This window comes from Dendrobates tinctorius, unplaced genomic scaffold (genome assembly GCF_039654945.1).
Source record: "Dendrobates tinctorius isolate UK_male_01 unplaced genomic scaffold, ASM3965494v1 ptg000046l, whole genome shotgun sequence".
Lineage (NCBI taxonomy): Eukaryota > Metazoa > Chordata > Amphibia > Anura > Dendrobatidae > Dendrobates > Dendrobates tinctorius.
In genome coordinates, this window is record NW_027361714.1 from 35,254,068 (window position 1) to 35,270,503 (window position 16,436).

Consider the following 16,436-nt stretch of genomic DNA (forward strand, 5'->3'; position numbering starts at 1 on the left):
GGTGTCTAGTCAATACAGAAGAATCCTACACTTTGTGACAAGCCCCTACTACTGGAATAAAAATTAATGAATCCAGTTCATTGTGATTCTGCAAGAACACAGGCCTAATTAATCTTCACAGACAACAATGCTCCAGCTCAGAGCTGGAATCATTAGGGAATGGCTTCTGGAGACTGGGGTACCTCAAATGGAATGGCCTCCACTTTCTTCAGAAATGAATCCCATAGAAAACCTTTGAAATCATCCGAGACACTGTATAGAAGCCCACAACTCTGTACCCCAGAACCTCAATGATCTATGGGCCGCCTTCAAGAGTGGGATGCTGTGTCTCTGCATACAATGACTTCACTTGTGAACACCATGAGACATACAGTAGTTGTCAAGCTGAAATTGATACTCAGGGCCACGTGACAAGTTATAGCCACGGTTGTTGGCCGTTTCAATAAATTGTTTGAGATTAGGAAATCACCATTGCATGCCTCTACTTACATGCCCTACTTTCATGATGAAATATTACTGTAGCATGAACCCGTTTACTATAATTTTCACCTGAAAAAGGAGATTTTTGTGTACTCACCGTAAAATCTCTTTCTCTTAGCCTTTAATTGGGGGACACAGAACCTTGGGTATTATGCTGCTGTCCACTAGGAGGCGACACTATGCATAATCTGAAAAAGATTAACTTTGGCTCCTCCTCTGCAGTATACACCCCTGGACGGCGTCAGCCTTCTCCAGTTTTGTGCCAAAGCATAAGGAGGAACGTAACCAAATAACATAACCATGCCTGTAAGAAGGCTACTATGTACGAGCTCAAAGAACAATATGAGAACTCAACAGGAAACAACGGCCCGTAAGAGCAACAGGGTGGGAGCTGTGTCCCCCAATTAAAGGCTAAGAGAAAGATTTTACGGTGAGTACACAAAAATCTCCTTTACTCTGTCGCCTAATTGGGGGACACACAACCTTGGGACGTCCCAAAGCAGTCCCTGGGTGGGAAGCAGTGGACGAATATTGTGCTGACAGTCCCCTAGACTTGGGGTACTGTCGCCTGCAGAACCAGTCTACCCAGGCTCGCATCCGCTGAGGACTGGGTATGAACACTGTAGTGTTTCGTAAACGTGTGTAGGCTAGTCCAAGTGGCCGCCTTGCACACTTGTTGTGCCGAAGCCTGATGCCGAATGGCCCAGGAGGCCCCTACTGCCCGTGTAGAGTGTGCCGTGATACCGGCCGGAAGAGGGGAACTGTTAAGTCGGTAGGCCTCATGTATGGTGGACCTGATCCACCTGGCAAGGGTAGCCTTGGAAGCCGGCAACCCCTTGCGACTACCTTCCGGAAGAATGAAGAGGGAATCAGATTTCCGGAAAGGTGCAGTCCTGGACACGTAAATTCGCAATGCTCTGACGAGGTCAAGCGTATGCAGAGCCTTCTCCACTCTATGAACCGGAACCGGGCAAAGGGAAGGCAGTGAAATCTCTTCATTAAGGTGAAAGTTGGACACAACCTTCGGAAGGAAGGATGGTACCGTGCGGAGAACCACCTTGTCCTGGTGAAAGGCTAGGAAAGGCCGTCTGCAGGAAAGTGCTGACAATTCCGACACTCTGCGTAACGAGGTGATCGCCACTAGAAAAACCACTTTCTGAGACAGAATGGAGAGTGGAACTCCTCTAAGAGGTTCGAAGGGTGGAGCTTGCAATGCTGTCAGGACCAGATTGAGGTCCCACGTATCCAGCGGACATTTGTAGGGAGGAACCAATCGGGAAACTCCCTGGATGAAAGTCCTTACTTGCAGTTTAATAGCAATGCGCTTTTGAAAAAGGACTGAAAGCGCCGACACCTGACTCTTAAGCGAACTTAAGGATAGCTTGGCATCTAGGCCCGATTGAAGAAAACCTAGTACCTTCGGGAGGGAATAAGGGAGTGGGACTTGTCCATGAGATTCGCACCAAGAAAAGAAAGCTCTCCAGGTACGATAATAGAGCTTGGCGGAGGCAGGCTTCCTTGCCCTGATCATAGTTGTAATGACTGCAGGTGAAAAACCTGCCTGGGTTAGAATCCAGGTTTCAAGGGCCATGCCGTCAAATTGAGAGCCCCTGAATTCTGGTGGAAGAACGGACCTTGAGACAGAAGGTCGTGACGGTCGGGTAGACGCCAGGGGGCGTCTGCCGTAAGTTGGACGATGTCGGCGTACCAAGTACGTCTGGGCCAGTCTGGCGCGATGAGGATGGTCGGAACTCCCTCTTGCTTGATCTTCCTCACGACCCTGGCGATTAGGGGGAGGGGTGGAAAAATGTACAGGAGTCGGAACTGGGACCAGTCCTGGACCAGGGCATCCGCTCCGAGCGACCGCGGGTCGTGTGTCCTGGCCATGAAATTGGGAACCTTGGTATTGAGATGGGATGCCATTAGGTCCACATCCGGGGTTCCCCAGCGTTGACAGATCTGGTAAAAAAATCTCGGGATGGAGAGACCACTCCCCCGAGTCCATTCCTTGCCTGCTGAGGAAGTCGGCTTCCCAGTTTTCTACACCCGGAATGTGTACCGCAGAAAGTACCGACCTTGTGTCTTCCGCCCAGCGGAGGATATGAGCCACTTCTCTCATCGCCTGGGCGCTGCGGGTCCTGCCTTGGTGGTTCACATATGCCACAGCCGTGGCATTGTCCGACTGTATCCGTATGTGCGAGGCTGCAAGCAAGTGATGAAAGGCTCTCAGTGCCAAGAGAATGGCCCTGATTTCCAGAACATTGATGGGCAATGTCACTTCCCTCGGTGACCACTTGCCCTGTGATGTAGGTGTACCGCCCCCCAGCCTGTCAGGCTTGCATCGGTAGTAAGGATCTTCCATTGTCCTGAGAGGAATGGCTTCCCTCGTGTAAGCGAGGTTGGTTTGAGCCACCAATGCAGGGACCTCCTGGTTGATGACGTCAACCTGAACTCCCTGTCGAGGGAGAAGGGGTTCCTGTCCCAAGATCTGAGTATGGCTAGTTGAAGGACCCTGAGGTGAAACTGGGCAAATGGCACTGCCTCTATTGCTGCTGCCATCCGGCCGAGGACTCTCATGGCAAACCGGAGAGATCGAGGAGGACTGCGAAGGAGTGTGCGAACTCCCAGACGGATGGCCAGTGTCTTGTCCTTGGGAAGGAGCACCAGGCCCCTGGCGGTGTCGAATACCATTCCCAGGAATGTTAGAGTCCGAGTTGGGATGGTCGACGATTTCTGTAGGTTGACTAGCCATCCCAGGCGACTCAGTGTCTAGAGTGATTGAGACACTGACCTCGCAGTCTTTGAAAGTGGGAGACTTGACGAGGAGGTCGTCCAGGTACGGGACGACTAGGATGCCTCTTGAGTGCAGGACGTCCATGGTGGCCGCCATGACTATGGTGAACGTTCTTGGAGCCGTGGCGAGTCCGAACGGAAGGGCGACAAACTGGTAGTGGTTTTGGTTGACCGCGAACCTGAGAAACCTTTGGTGGGCGGGAGCAATTGGTATGTGGAGATACGCATCCTGTATGTCTATGGAGGCGAGGTATTCTCCCTGCTCCATGGATGCAATGATGGACCGGAGGGACTCCATGCGGAAATGACGGACCCGTACGTAATTGTTGAGCTGTTTTAGGTCCAGTATGGGTCGGACGCCGCCTCCTTTCTTGGGAACTACGAACAAATTTGAGTAGAATCCTCGGAATCTCTTGTTCGCGGGAACCGGCACCACAACTCCTGATTGAAGGAGAGAGGAAACCGCTTGGTGGAAAACACGAGCCTTTTCTGGTGGTGTTGGAGGAACAGAAAGGAAGAACCGGTTCGGTGGAACGGAAGTGAACTCTATCTTGTATCCGGAAGACACTATTTCCCTGACCCACCTGTCTTCTGTAATAGGCAGCCAGACTTGCTGAAAGAGTAAAAGTCGGCCGCCTACTGGTGGGGTGTCTTCCGGAGGTCTCGAGTCATGATGAAGTGAAGTTCTGAGGTTTTCCTCCCTTGGGTTTCGCTTGGCCTGCTTTCGACTGCCAAGCCCTGTCCGGTCGCTGCTGCGTCCGTGGGTTATCTCTGCGTGGAGAACGGTTGCGGTTTTGCACTGGGCGCGAAACGGACCAGCCTGAGGAATTCCGAAAGGATCGGAATCGCGTCTGGTTTCTTCGTTTAAACGTGCGTTTCGGTTTTAGTTGAGGGAGAGAGGTACTCTTACCCCCAGTGGCATTGGCTATCATGGTGTCCAACGGACACGGAAGTCGTGTGAGGGACTTCTTTGAGGCCGCATCCGCTTTCCATTCTCGCATCCAGAGGATGCGTCGGATCGTGATGGTGTTAGATGCTATTCCCGCTACACCTCTGGCGGAATCCAGGGCTGCATGAATCATGTAGTCTGCTACCACTGCCATCTGGACCGCTTGGTCCGAGAGTTCAGGATTTGAAGCCTGAAGACCCTCCTGTAGTTTTTCGGCCCAAGCCAGGATGGCCTTGGATGCCCAAACTGAAGCAAATGCAGGGCCCAGAGAGGCGCCTGCCGCTTCGAAAATAGAACGAGCCATGCGTTCTACTTGCCGGTCTGCTGCGTCCCTGAGGGTTGAGCTATCCGGCAGAGAGAGTAAAGTCTGCGCTGCTAGCCTAGAAACCGGAGGGTCCACTTCAGGTGGATCTGTCCATTGTTTGGTGTCTTTCTGTGGGAAGGGGTACTTCGCTTCCAAATATTTGCGATTAGCGAATTTTTTGTCAGGCTGCGCAAACTGTTTGGTAAGTATTTTCTCAAACTCATCGTGATTAGGGAAGACCTTAGGTGGTTTTTGAACACTTTCGAAGCAAATCCTATGTTCTGGGACTTCCGGGGGCGACTCTGGAATTTTTAGCACCCGATGAATGGCAGAAATTATGTCCTCAACTAGCGCTGTATTGCTAGGGGGAGAAGGTACCACGGACCTGACCGTTTCGTTATCTGAGTCGGAGTCACAGATGCCCTCCGAATCCTGTGTCTCGCTAAGGTGATCCCTGGAGGGCGACCTGGGGCGGGGGTCTTCTGTGGTGGGGGATCCCTGTGGTAAATTGCACTGTCTGTCTGTGGCAGGGGACTGCCCAGGAGACCTGGAATGATGCTGTCTCTCCCTAGAGGGGGACGACCTTGTGCTATAGTGCGACTTAGGTGATCGAGACCTGTGGGTCCGCTTACGTCTGTGAGAGTCGGAAGCAGCATGTTCCTGAGACAAGCTGTCCGTTTGCTGTGTACCGTCCATAGCCGGGGCCCGACTCTGCAGAGCTTGCAGTAATGTAGCAGTTAGGTTGTCTATGGACTGTGACATAGACTGAGACATCTGAGTTGCCCATTCCGGCGTGGTCTGTGACACTGAAGCGTCAGTAGGGACTCCCTGGGGTTCTGACCCAGAGTTCTGGATGCAGTCCCGGCAGTGCGGATACGTGCTGCCACTAGGGAGCGTGGCTTTGCAGGCTGTACAGAATGCATAGAAACATTCCTGCCTGGTTCTCTTCCTTGAGCCCGGCATAGTGCACAGAGGCTGGCTATCAGGGATCTTACAGGGGTGGCTACGCAGAGGGAACCCACAGAAAGCCTTATAGGAAGTATAGATTCACAGCTGAGTAATGAGAACCCAGCTGTGAGCTTACCCCACCGGTGTGCCCCTAGGTCCAGCGCCGACCGATCCAAGTTCTGTGCCCCCCGGAGACCGCTGTGATGCTCCTCTCCTGGATCTCATCCAGAAAAAATGGCCACCGGGGCTCTGAGTAGAGGGAGGAGGGGGCGGAGAGCTGAAAAGGGCGTGCTGGGCTGCGTAAAAACGCCCCCTTTCTGCCTCAATCCGCCCCTTCTATGACACTCCAGCGTGTCATTTTGGTCATCCGGGGGGCGGGGAAAAGGCGGCGGCTTCAGCTAGGCCAAAGCCGCGGCCTAAATTAGAAGCCTGATGCCCAGGAGGGCTCCAGAGCGGCGCGGTAGTCTGGGGGGGGGGCGGATTTGTACCAGACCCCCCCAGAATGGTCGACTGGATAGCGGTGGGGGTAGCAGGGGTAGCGGTTTTTGTATGGGGTGCCCCTAAAGCGCTATGGAGCCGCTGCTGTTGCAGAGACAGGGACGCAGAAAAACCCTGTCTCTGCTGTGCCATCCAGTCCGCACCCTCCCCCGGCCCCAACAGGATCCCTCAGCCAGCCTGGGGTCCCTGGAAGCTGCGAAATGCTGCCTGATCTCCGAACCTACCTGAGGCGTCTCAACCTAATACCCCCTGCGGGGGATTAGGGAGGGTGCGTCTGTCACCGTCAGGGGGTCTTCATCCTCGCCTCAACCCAGACCCCTTAAAGGGGTTGGGGAAGGAGGGGGGCCTCGACCTCGAACCAGGACCCGAGGGACTGGGGAGGGAGCGACATGGGGAAAAACCACCTCGACCTCAACCGGGTACCCCTAATAGGGGACCGAGGAGGGAGCCATGCCGGGAGTCTCGCTGGAGACCCACTTTTCTTCATCTGTATTTCCGTGAAAAAAAGGAAAAAAACGGAAGAAAAAAGGTGTGCCTCCTTGCGACACTAAGCAAAAACTGGAGAAGGCTGACGCCGTCCAGGGGTGTATACTGCAGAGGAGGAGCCAAAGTTAATCTTTTTCAGATTATGCATAGTGTCGCCTCCTAGTGGACAGCAGCATAACACCCAAGGTTCTGTGTCCCCCAATTATGCGACAGAGTAAATCAAAATATCCCTGTGTGATTAGTGTATAATGGCCTGAAATTGTATTATTCTTCATCTACACATAGGTTATCCGATTCTGAAAAGACAACTAAAATGAGAGGTACGCGTTAAAGAGGTTGTCTAAGCCAAATGTTGCACAACTAGAATGAACTTCAAAGCATTGCATATATCAGAAAAAAAAAATAATGCATTCCAACCAACAGGAAAGTCACACCATTCACCAGCTCATTGTGTATAATCATGTCTAAAACAAAACAAAAAAAAACACTAGGAGACACCAGCACAAAAATTGGTGGATAGTAGGGCCACATACAAAGAGCATAATGGAAAAAGTCTCAGCTCTTGGGTGTAGATAATCTAGATAACAGTATTTATGCAAAACTGGAAAAGCCACCTGGAAGCTTTGTGAAACCCTACATCTAAATATGCAAGTACGCACACACACACACTAAACCATAGCACAACTCACATCATAACCATGTAGAGGTGGTGAAAATGGAAGTTTCTGAATTGCAAAAGCCCTGAAATGACAACTGCAAAAGGATGTCTAACTGTATGCATGAAATTGGTATGTTGCAGCTTTGCCAATTTCAAGCCCTGACCGGGAATGTATGTTTTCTAGGAGGGGGTCAGCGGCTACAAATCAGCCAGCAGGACTGTTAGTCACAATACAAGAAAAAGGTTGTGAACATACCTGAGCAATGTTCAAGGTCTAGAGCATTGGAGGATGGGCAGGACAAGACAGAACAAAAATAAAGGAAGAAAAAAAGAAAAGACAAAACAGTGACTATGAGGCCAGCCTCAAGATGCCCTGAGTCAGAATATACCCACCATTGGTGTCTGCAAAGGGTAGCAACAATTTACATGTGTTAAACGAGGGTGACATTTCAAAAGAACTTTGGGGAATGGTTTGTGGATTATTACGGTACATGGTGCAGTAAGGGCTGGCAGAGGGCTCTATTGAGACTGGCCTTATAGGAAGGGGAAAGCAATGCAAAACAAAAAGTCATTTTTCAAATAACTACTGGACTATGAATCCCCCAGGCAGGAAGGACTAAATAAGGAGTTTTCCCAAAGTGCCCACAAGATACTTAAAGAAATATAAAAAGGGACTACTATCACAACTGTTTTGTTCAGGCTGCTATAGCAAAGAAAAACGTAGGGGATAGAGCAATACCGAGAGGGAAAATAATCATGGGAATACCTGCTTGTTTAGACCCAACATGTTGCACACCATATCCCGGGAGTAGGGCTGCTCAAGGACATATCTCAACAGAGCAGTTTGTGGTTCAAATAAGTCCTGCAAGAAATGTATATAGCAGAAAATCAGACATGGTAAAAACAAGGCTTGCATCTTCAAAGCTTGCATGGGTGGCCAATAGCTGCAGAATATTGCAGGCAGTTTCTTTTTCCCACCAAAGGTCTGGCGGTAATTGGCACATACATGCCGGCATAGTTTTGTCTGCATGTAGTCACAGCAGTGTGAGAGCCCAGCCTAGGGGCCATTCTAGGAATGGGGGATTTTATGGCATATCCACATTGAATTTAGGAAATTGCTTGCTTAGCTTTGTCTGTAACTCACCTAGCCTTCAATGGGGAGAAACACACAAGCATAAGCACATCTCCATTAAAGTATATGGGCTCAGCAGCAGCTGCAAAGCAGGAGGTACCCACACTTATATTCATTGGATATGTCAAAATCCCTGAAAGCAAGAAAGGCTAAAGGATTATTCCCATCTCAGCCTTTCATGTATGAGACAGCAGAAACAATTCCATATGGGTGCTGATCACTGAAGGCAGAACTAGGAAAAGGGTTAAGAGCTGCTGAATCAAGAGTATTCGGAACGTTTATTTATAAACAGGATGAAAAGTATTCACTTAAAGAGGTTGTCTCACAAGAGACCTCTGAGACTTGAGACCCCCCAATCTAGAGATGGGTGCCTCATGATCCCCAGATCCAGCATGCACCTGTACAAGCTCTCTCCATTAAGGCTATAGGAGGACTGAATAGAGCCGAGCAAATATTCTCTGCCATTGTCGGAACTCCCATAGCAATGAATGGAGAGAGCCAACACAAGCGGCCCCACTTTACCCTAATCTGGAATCTACATATATTAAACATTTATGGCACATCTCTGGTGAGATAACCCCTTGAATTTTTGCCAAGCATTAAGTTAAATGTAGGTTATTCTAAAATCACTTATATGGATAACCAAGCATATACAGGAGCACATGGCAGCGTAACCTGGTATATTTAACAATCAATAGTCTTGGCAACTTTGTATCCAACATAAAAAAAAAATCTTAGCAGTAGTCCTAGAAGGATTAGCAGCTTTACATAAAAATAAATAAAACATTAAAAAGGGAACCAGTCATTGGGTTCCCCTATAAAGGCTATTGCCACCATATCCTCCAGCCTTTTAATACATTTGTAACAAACCCCAAATATATTCCCCAAGCAGCGTAATATACCTTAAAGAAAAAAAGCTTAGAAGTTGTCCAGTGATCTAATGCACTTGGAGTGGTCGGATGGGAGTCTTTGGGCAGTGCTCGGTCTCCCGTCTCTGCAGTGCACTGGAGCCCTTCTACCTATGAATTACCGCTACTTCGTGCACACAGCTGGGAAACCACCATGGTTACTTACCGGTAGCCGGTTTTTCCGGAACCCATGACAGCACCACATGAGCGAGGGATCCGCCCCGCCAGGACAGGAACCTACTGAAACATAAGGGGGCGGCACCTCTCCCCCGCTTCAGTTGGATTACAGAGCATTTGAGAGGACTTCCCGGTTAGTTACATATTTATCCAACACCACATCACACAAAAACACCCGACTATTGTGCACACCCAAACGGTGAAAAAGGGGGGGAAATATACGGGTGCTGTCATGGGTTCCGGAACTGTCATGGGTTCCGGAAAAACCGGCTACCGGTAAGTAACCATGGTGGTTTTTCCCTTCACCCATGACAGCACCACATGAGAGATTCTGGAGACTTCGAACACCTTAGGGAGGGACCACCGCTTGCAGCACCCTTCTACCAAAGGTCAAGTCAGCCGAGGAGGATAGATTTAGTCTATAGTGTCTAAAGAAAGTTGAGGGTGAGGCCCAGGTAGCGGCCTTACAAATTTGCTCTATTGATACCTCTGCTTTCTCAGCCCAGGAGGTCGCCACGGCTCTGGTGGAATGAGCCTTGATGCCGTCAGGAACCGGGACGCCACTAACCGAATAGGCTACACTAATGGCCTCCATAATCCATCGGGCAATAGTCCCCTTTGACACTCCATAACCTTTCCTAGCACCCTGGAAGGCTACAAATAGGGACTGGGACCTCCTCCACTGGCTGGTTATAGACATATACTCTACTAAGGCTCTTTTAACGTCTAGGCTATGAAACTTTTCCTCCCCTGGGTTTTTCGGATTCTCGCAAAAGGAAGGGAGGACAATTTCTTGGTTTCGGTGAAAGTTAGTTACTACTTTCGGCAAGTAAGCAGGGTCTGTTCTCATAACCACCCTATCCTGGTATATCTGTGTATATGGCGGGTTGACTGAAAGGGCCTGCAAGTCACTAACCCTACGTGCCGATGTTAGAGCTACCAGAATGATGGTTTTTAGGGTCAGATTTTTAGTTGAAATCTGCTGTATGGGTTCAAACGGCTCCTTCGTAAGGGATTCCAGTACCAGATTTAGATCCCATGGAGCTATTTTCGGTAAGGAAATTGGCCTAGGTCTGTGGCAAGATTTTATAAACCTGGCTACCCATCTGTTTTCCGCTATATTGCAATTGTATAATGCCCCCAGCGCTGAAACCTGTACTTTGAGGGTATTTACCGCCAGGCCTAGCTCTAGGCCTGCCTGCAAGAACTCCAAGATGGACTCGATTGGAGGTTCTTGACCTAACGGTTTTCCCAGGAATTGTAGGAATTTCTTCCACGTCCTGCCATATATGTTGGTTGTTATTGGTTTTCTACTTTTCATTAGAGTAGTCACCAATCCCGGGGAAAACCCTTTATCTCTCAAAAGTGCCCTCTCAAATTCCACGCCGTCAGATGGAGCCCCTTGACTTGTTTGTGGAATATCGGCCCCATAGCTAATAAATCTGGAATTTCTGGCAGTACCCACGGGTCCGAGAGAGACATCATTTGTAGTAGTGAAAACCACGGCCTTTTTGGCCAGAACGGGGCTATGAGGATTACTCTGGCTTGCTCGTCTCTTATCTTTATCACTGCCGGGATTAACGCTACTGGGGGAAAGGCATAGCCCAGTTTGAACGACCACGGGATTTGTAGAGCATCTACTGCCCACGGGTTTTCCCCTGGGTTCAATGAGCAGAACCTCCTCACTTGCCGGTTGCTTTTGGTGGCAAAGAGGTCGATTACCGGCTGTCCCCATAACTGTACTATCCTCTGGAATATTACACGATTTAAGGCCGACTCTCCCTGTTTTAACTTGTTGCGGCTTAGAAAGTCGGCTTGAACATTTTCTGTCCCTTTGATATGTAGGGCTTTCAGGGAGGTTAGATGTTGTTCTGCCTTGAGGAAGATTCTTTTGGCTTCGTCCATTAGGGAGTTTGACCTTGTCCCTCCCTGGTGGTTGACATACGCCACTGCCACCCTGTTGTCTGACATAATTCGGACGTTTTGGCCCTGTAACATGGGAATGAATGTATCTAGGGCTCTGTTTATCGCTCTCAACTCTCTTAAGTTGGAGGAAGCCTTCTGCTCTATGTGACTCCAGGACCCTTGGGCTATATGTTCTCTCAGGTGTGCCCCCCATCCTGAGGAGCTTGCGTCTGTCAATATTACATCGGACACGGACCTGTGCCACAAAGTCCCCCCTGCTAAATTTGTGCCGTCTAGCCACCAGGTGAGAGAGTTTTTCCCCCTTTCAGAAAGTTCCAGCTTCCCTTCTAAATACCCTTTTAATCGTTTCTGATCTGACAAGATTTCCACCTGCAGTTGTCGGGTATGAAACTGTGCCCAGTTGACCGCCGGGATACAGGCTGTTAGCGTGCCCAACAGGGACATTGCCCTTCTTAGGGTCATGTGAGGATGCTGTATTGCCGTAAGAGTCATTTCTCTCACCTTCTCTAGTTTTTTTCTCTGGCAAGAGACAAACTTGTCGGTCGGAGTCCAAGACAAAACCTAGAAATGTCTGTTTCCTTAGGGGTTGAAGTTTTGATTTTTTTAAGTTTACCATCCAACCCAGTTTTTGCAGGGTCTCTGTTATCTTGTCTACCTGATGTGCGCAGTGATGTTCTGAATTGCCAATGACCAGAAAATCGTCCAAGTAAGGCACCATAATCACATTGTGGATTCGAAGGAAAGCTGTCATTTCTGCTATTACTTTTGTAAAAATCCTTGGCGCTATGGAGATGCCGAACGGAAGAGCTGTAAATTGAAAATGCCTGAGGTCGCCCTGGATGTATAGGGCTACCCTCAGGTATTTCTGGTATTCTTGGTGCATCGGGATATGGTAATAGGCATCCTTCAAATCTATTACGGCCATGAAGCAGTTGTGGTGTAACAGCTTTATGGCCGAAGTCACCGATTCCATTTTGAATGTTTGGTTCATGATCCATTGATTGAGGCGCCTGAGATTTATTATTGTTCTGAAGGAAAGATCGGGTTTTTTTATTAGGAAGAGGGGAGAATAGAACCCCCTTCTCTCTTGATCTTTTGGGACCTCTATCAGAACTCGTTTCTCCAACAGTCCTAAGATTTCTGTCTCTATGGCTAACTGCTCTCCTGGTTCCTTCCTGATGGGGGTTACCACAAATGAAGCTCTTGGATGCTGGAAGAAGGGGATTTTTAGGCCATTCTTTATAATGTTCAGAATCCAATTGTTGGCCGATATTTTCTCCCATTCTTGGGAAAAGAACCTCAATCTTCCCCCCACAGGAGGGCTGGTATCATTGCGGGGATTTTTTGGCGGTTGAGGAAGTTCCCCCAAACATGAACCCTGGTTCTTTTTTCCTCTTGTCGTCCCACCTTTTCCGCTCTCCCGGGGGACGGCCTCGACTGAACCTTCCCCTCCGAAAGGGCGGTCTTCTTTGATCACCCATGAATCTGGGGAAGCCCTTCTTTTTATCACCGGCTTTCTCCAGGATGTCATCCAGGTTTTTTCCAAACGGGAACTGCCCATCACATGGTAACGAGCATAATTTTGCTTTAGATTGAATGTCCCCAGGGCAGCCTTTGAGCCATAACGCCCGTCTTGCGGCGTTCGATAGCCCCGCTGCTCTTGCCGTTAACCTCACTGAGTCGGCGGAGGTGTCAGCCAAGAAGGCGGCAGCTCCGTGTAGCAGGTACATTTCTCCTAATATTTTTTCTCTTGGTACTTTGGAGACTAATTTTTCTTCAAGTTGTTGCAACCAGACCATTAATGACCGGGCTGTACAGGTGCCGGCTATTGCTGGTTTCAGACCCCCTGCCGCTGCCTCCCAAGTGTGCCTTAGGTAATCCAAGGGGTCTCTCAAAACCCCCGAATCCTCCAGGGGCAGGGCCGACTTCTTAGAAGACCTAGACACTGCCGCGTCAATCTTTGGGACTTTGTCCCAGACGTCCGTGTCCTTAGCCTCAAAGGGGTATCTTCGCTTTGAAGAGGAGGGAAGGCTACCTGACCTCTCCGGTTTCTTCCACTCTCTCTCGATTAGGGCCTGAACCTTGTCATTGACCGGAAAGGTACGCTTCTTCCTTTCTTGCAGGCCGCCAAACATTACATCCTCCAGCGATCTCTCTATCTTCTCCTCCTGCAGGCCCATAGTGGACCTGATGGCTTTAAGGAGAGCGTCCGTATCTTCTACTGGAAAGCAAGGTCTGCCCCCCGTATCACTGTCTGAGGATGAAGATGACCCGTGCTCCGCTTGATACTCTGAAGAAGAGGAGCCTGACGAGGAACTCGGGGAGGCTTTCCTACTCTTGCTCTTCTTTTTTAATAATTTTTTAAGCGAGCCCTGTACCTCAGATTTTATTATGGATCTGAGGTTTGTTGCCAGGCTCGGCACCTCTTCAGCCATAGTCCGCTGGATACAGCTGGCACATAAGTCCTTTTGGCAATCTTTCGCTAAAGGGCTGCGGCATATTGCACATTCTCTGTTTTTCTTTTTACTTATAGCTTTTTTGCCTCTCTAAGTAAAGGGAAGGAGAGAAAAAAAAAAAAAAAAAGACATAGGAAGGCCTATTATAATGTTGTCTAACTTTCACGGAGATCACTCACCACCCAGGAAAGACCGGTACCGGGCTCTGAGGCTGCGAAGGAGCCTGCGCTCTGCGCTCTTTTGACCTCGAGGAGTCCCTCGATCGGTGACTTGGACGGCTGCTGCTTTTGCCGCTCGAGCGGCTCTTGCAACCAGAAGCTTGCGATGGGGGCAGAGACAATGGGGACGGTGAGCGATCCTCCTGAGACGCCATTGTCACCCCTGCAGCCGCTTCTGCTCCCTCTTTTATCGGTGAGTGAGCCCCTCATTACCCCTCCCCCCGCGACCGCCAGCCGCCTGGCCGGCGCCATGACCGTCGCGTCCTGATGACGTCAGCGGTCGCGCTCCCAGAATCCTCTGCGCCGCTGACATCAGACGCCGGTCTCCACCCCCGGCTTCCCCTGCATGCAGGCGAAGGACAGGCGCGCGCAGGGGGAGGGCGGCACGTGGAGGAACCTCCGAAGGGAGGACATCAGGACGTGCCCGCACGAACCCGGGGCCCGAATCAGGCAAAACCCCGGGGACTGCGCTACCAGCTGCCGACGGCCGGCGTCGCAGGTAAGACAGCCCTGCGGACTCTACACGCCGGGACGGCCCTGGGTCTTTCATCCTGACAGGCACCGCCGCTGTCAGAGGGATTCCTTTCCAGGACAGGAACCCAACTGAAGCGGGGGAGAGGTGCCGCCCCCTTATGTTTCAGTAGGTTCCTGTCCTGGCGGGGCGGATCCCTCTCTCATGTGGTGCTGTCATGGGTGAAGGGAAAAGTCTCATGCCCGGTAATGTGGTCTGTGTACATCAAACAGATGTTGCGGAAAAAGGCAGAGCCCAAAACAGAAATGCCAGTCAGACCACTCCGTGAATAATAGAGGGCAGTGCAGATCAACTTCAAAAGTTATTTTCTTTTGGTGGGCTATAGAGCGCTACATGGGGAATATAGTGGGCGTTCACATGGAAAGCCTGGCGACAGCCTCCTTTTGATTATGATAAAAACACAAGAAGGAAGAAAAGACTGATTCACCTTATCATAAGGTAATAGACCTTTCAAAGGGAAGCGCAATGTTAAAGGGTCCAACTTCCAAGAATTGCAGATGGCTCCGGAATTATTCACCACAGGAAGAAGACTGCAGCGGCCTTGGGACATTGTGTGTAATAAAGAAACATTAAATTTTCTCTCAAAACTTTGCACAACATTTAACAGTGTTTCTTGCATCTGATCTTACCTTCTTCTGTGCCCCGGCAGCAGTTTTTAAATAACTTTTCTTTACGCACCTTCCCTGGGCCAAGGGTAGAGTCTCAGTAGCTGCTCCTGGTGTCTGACTGCCTGCAGCACTGATGTCAGTTGACAGCACTGCAGCCAATCAATGAGCTCAGCAACTGTACGGCTCGTGCCGGCAACTCGGGCAAAGCTGCTGGGCTCATTAACTGGCTGCAGTGCTTTCAAGGTGACATCTGCACTGAAGGCAGTAACAAGACACAGGGAGCAGCGGAGGAGACTTAGCTCTGCACCCAGAGAGATGGAGTAAAGCAGTTTGTCTTTTATACAAAAAAAAAAAAAACAAAAAAAAAAACCCCACAACAAGAACCACCCTGCAGGAGGGGACAGAGGTTTTCGCAACACATGAAAACACCTTTAACAATGTGTTATATTGAAGGAGCTCTCCGTTCACACCATATTGATGGCCTATCCTTTATAAAAATAAAAAAGCCATCAATAGGAGATCATTGGGGGTCTGATAGCCCCACTGATCAGCTTTTATTTGCTCCAGCAGCCAGATGTAACACATGGAACAGAGCTGCAGAGCACATCTGAAATGCAATAGAAATTCAATGTGCAATACCCACAGCAGCCACTATACACTGATGGAGCTGTGGTCTGCAGCATATGGTTACATGTCACACCTGGAGCCGTTTCAGCTGATCAGTGGAGCAGCCGGGCATTGGACTCCTACCGATCAAATATTGATGACCTACCCCTAAATGATTACTGTCCGTACATTTTTCATATCTTTGATTAATAGGGACATTCATAAATTGTTCAATGACTCTGGGCCTGCGCAAATTTAAAGCTTCCATATTCATAAGATAGCTGAAGATGACTATCAAGGTAAAAACTGTGTTCCTCAACTCTCTTGTATGTTTAGTCTTGCATTTTCATTTTTTGCTCCCCTTTTTCCCCAGAGCCATAGCATTTTTTAATATTAATATATATATATATATATATATATATATATATATATATATATATATATATATATATATATATATATATATATATACACACACATACACACATACCGTATTTTTCGCTTTATAAGACGCACCTGATTATAAGACGCACCCCCAAATGTGGTGAAGGAATAGAGAATTTTTTAATAAATGGGGTCCGTCTTATAATGCCAGTGTCCGTCTAACAAATCATATAGGGTATATGTCCCTCATAGCCCCCCCACCCTAAAATTAGCCCCCTTAATCTGGATATGGCCACCTTATATTGAATATAGCCCCCTGTGGCTGGCACACTGGCCCCCCTGTGGCTGGCACACTGGCCCCCCTGTGGCTGGC

General features: G+C 49.3%; 1 protein-coding gene across 1 annotated transcript in view; it reads right to left on the reverse strand.

Annotated features, from left to right (window-relative positions):
• The window catches only part of MED23 (mediator complex subunit 23), a 189,012-nt gene that overhangs the window by 110,628 nt on the left and 61,948 nt on the right, over positions 1-16,436 (reverse strand). The window contains exons 9-10 of the mRNA XM_073575818.1: positions 14,893-15,005; positions 7,883-7,978 (exon numbers count right to left, since the gene is read on the reverse strand). Of these exons, the coding sequence (XP_073431919.1) occupies positions 7,883-7,978; positions 14,893-15,005 (209 nt within the window). The remainder of the gene's footprint in view (positions 1-7,882; positions 7,979-14,892; positions 15,006-16,436) is intronic.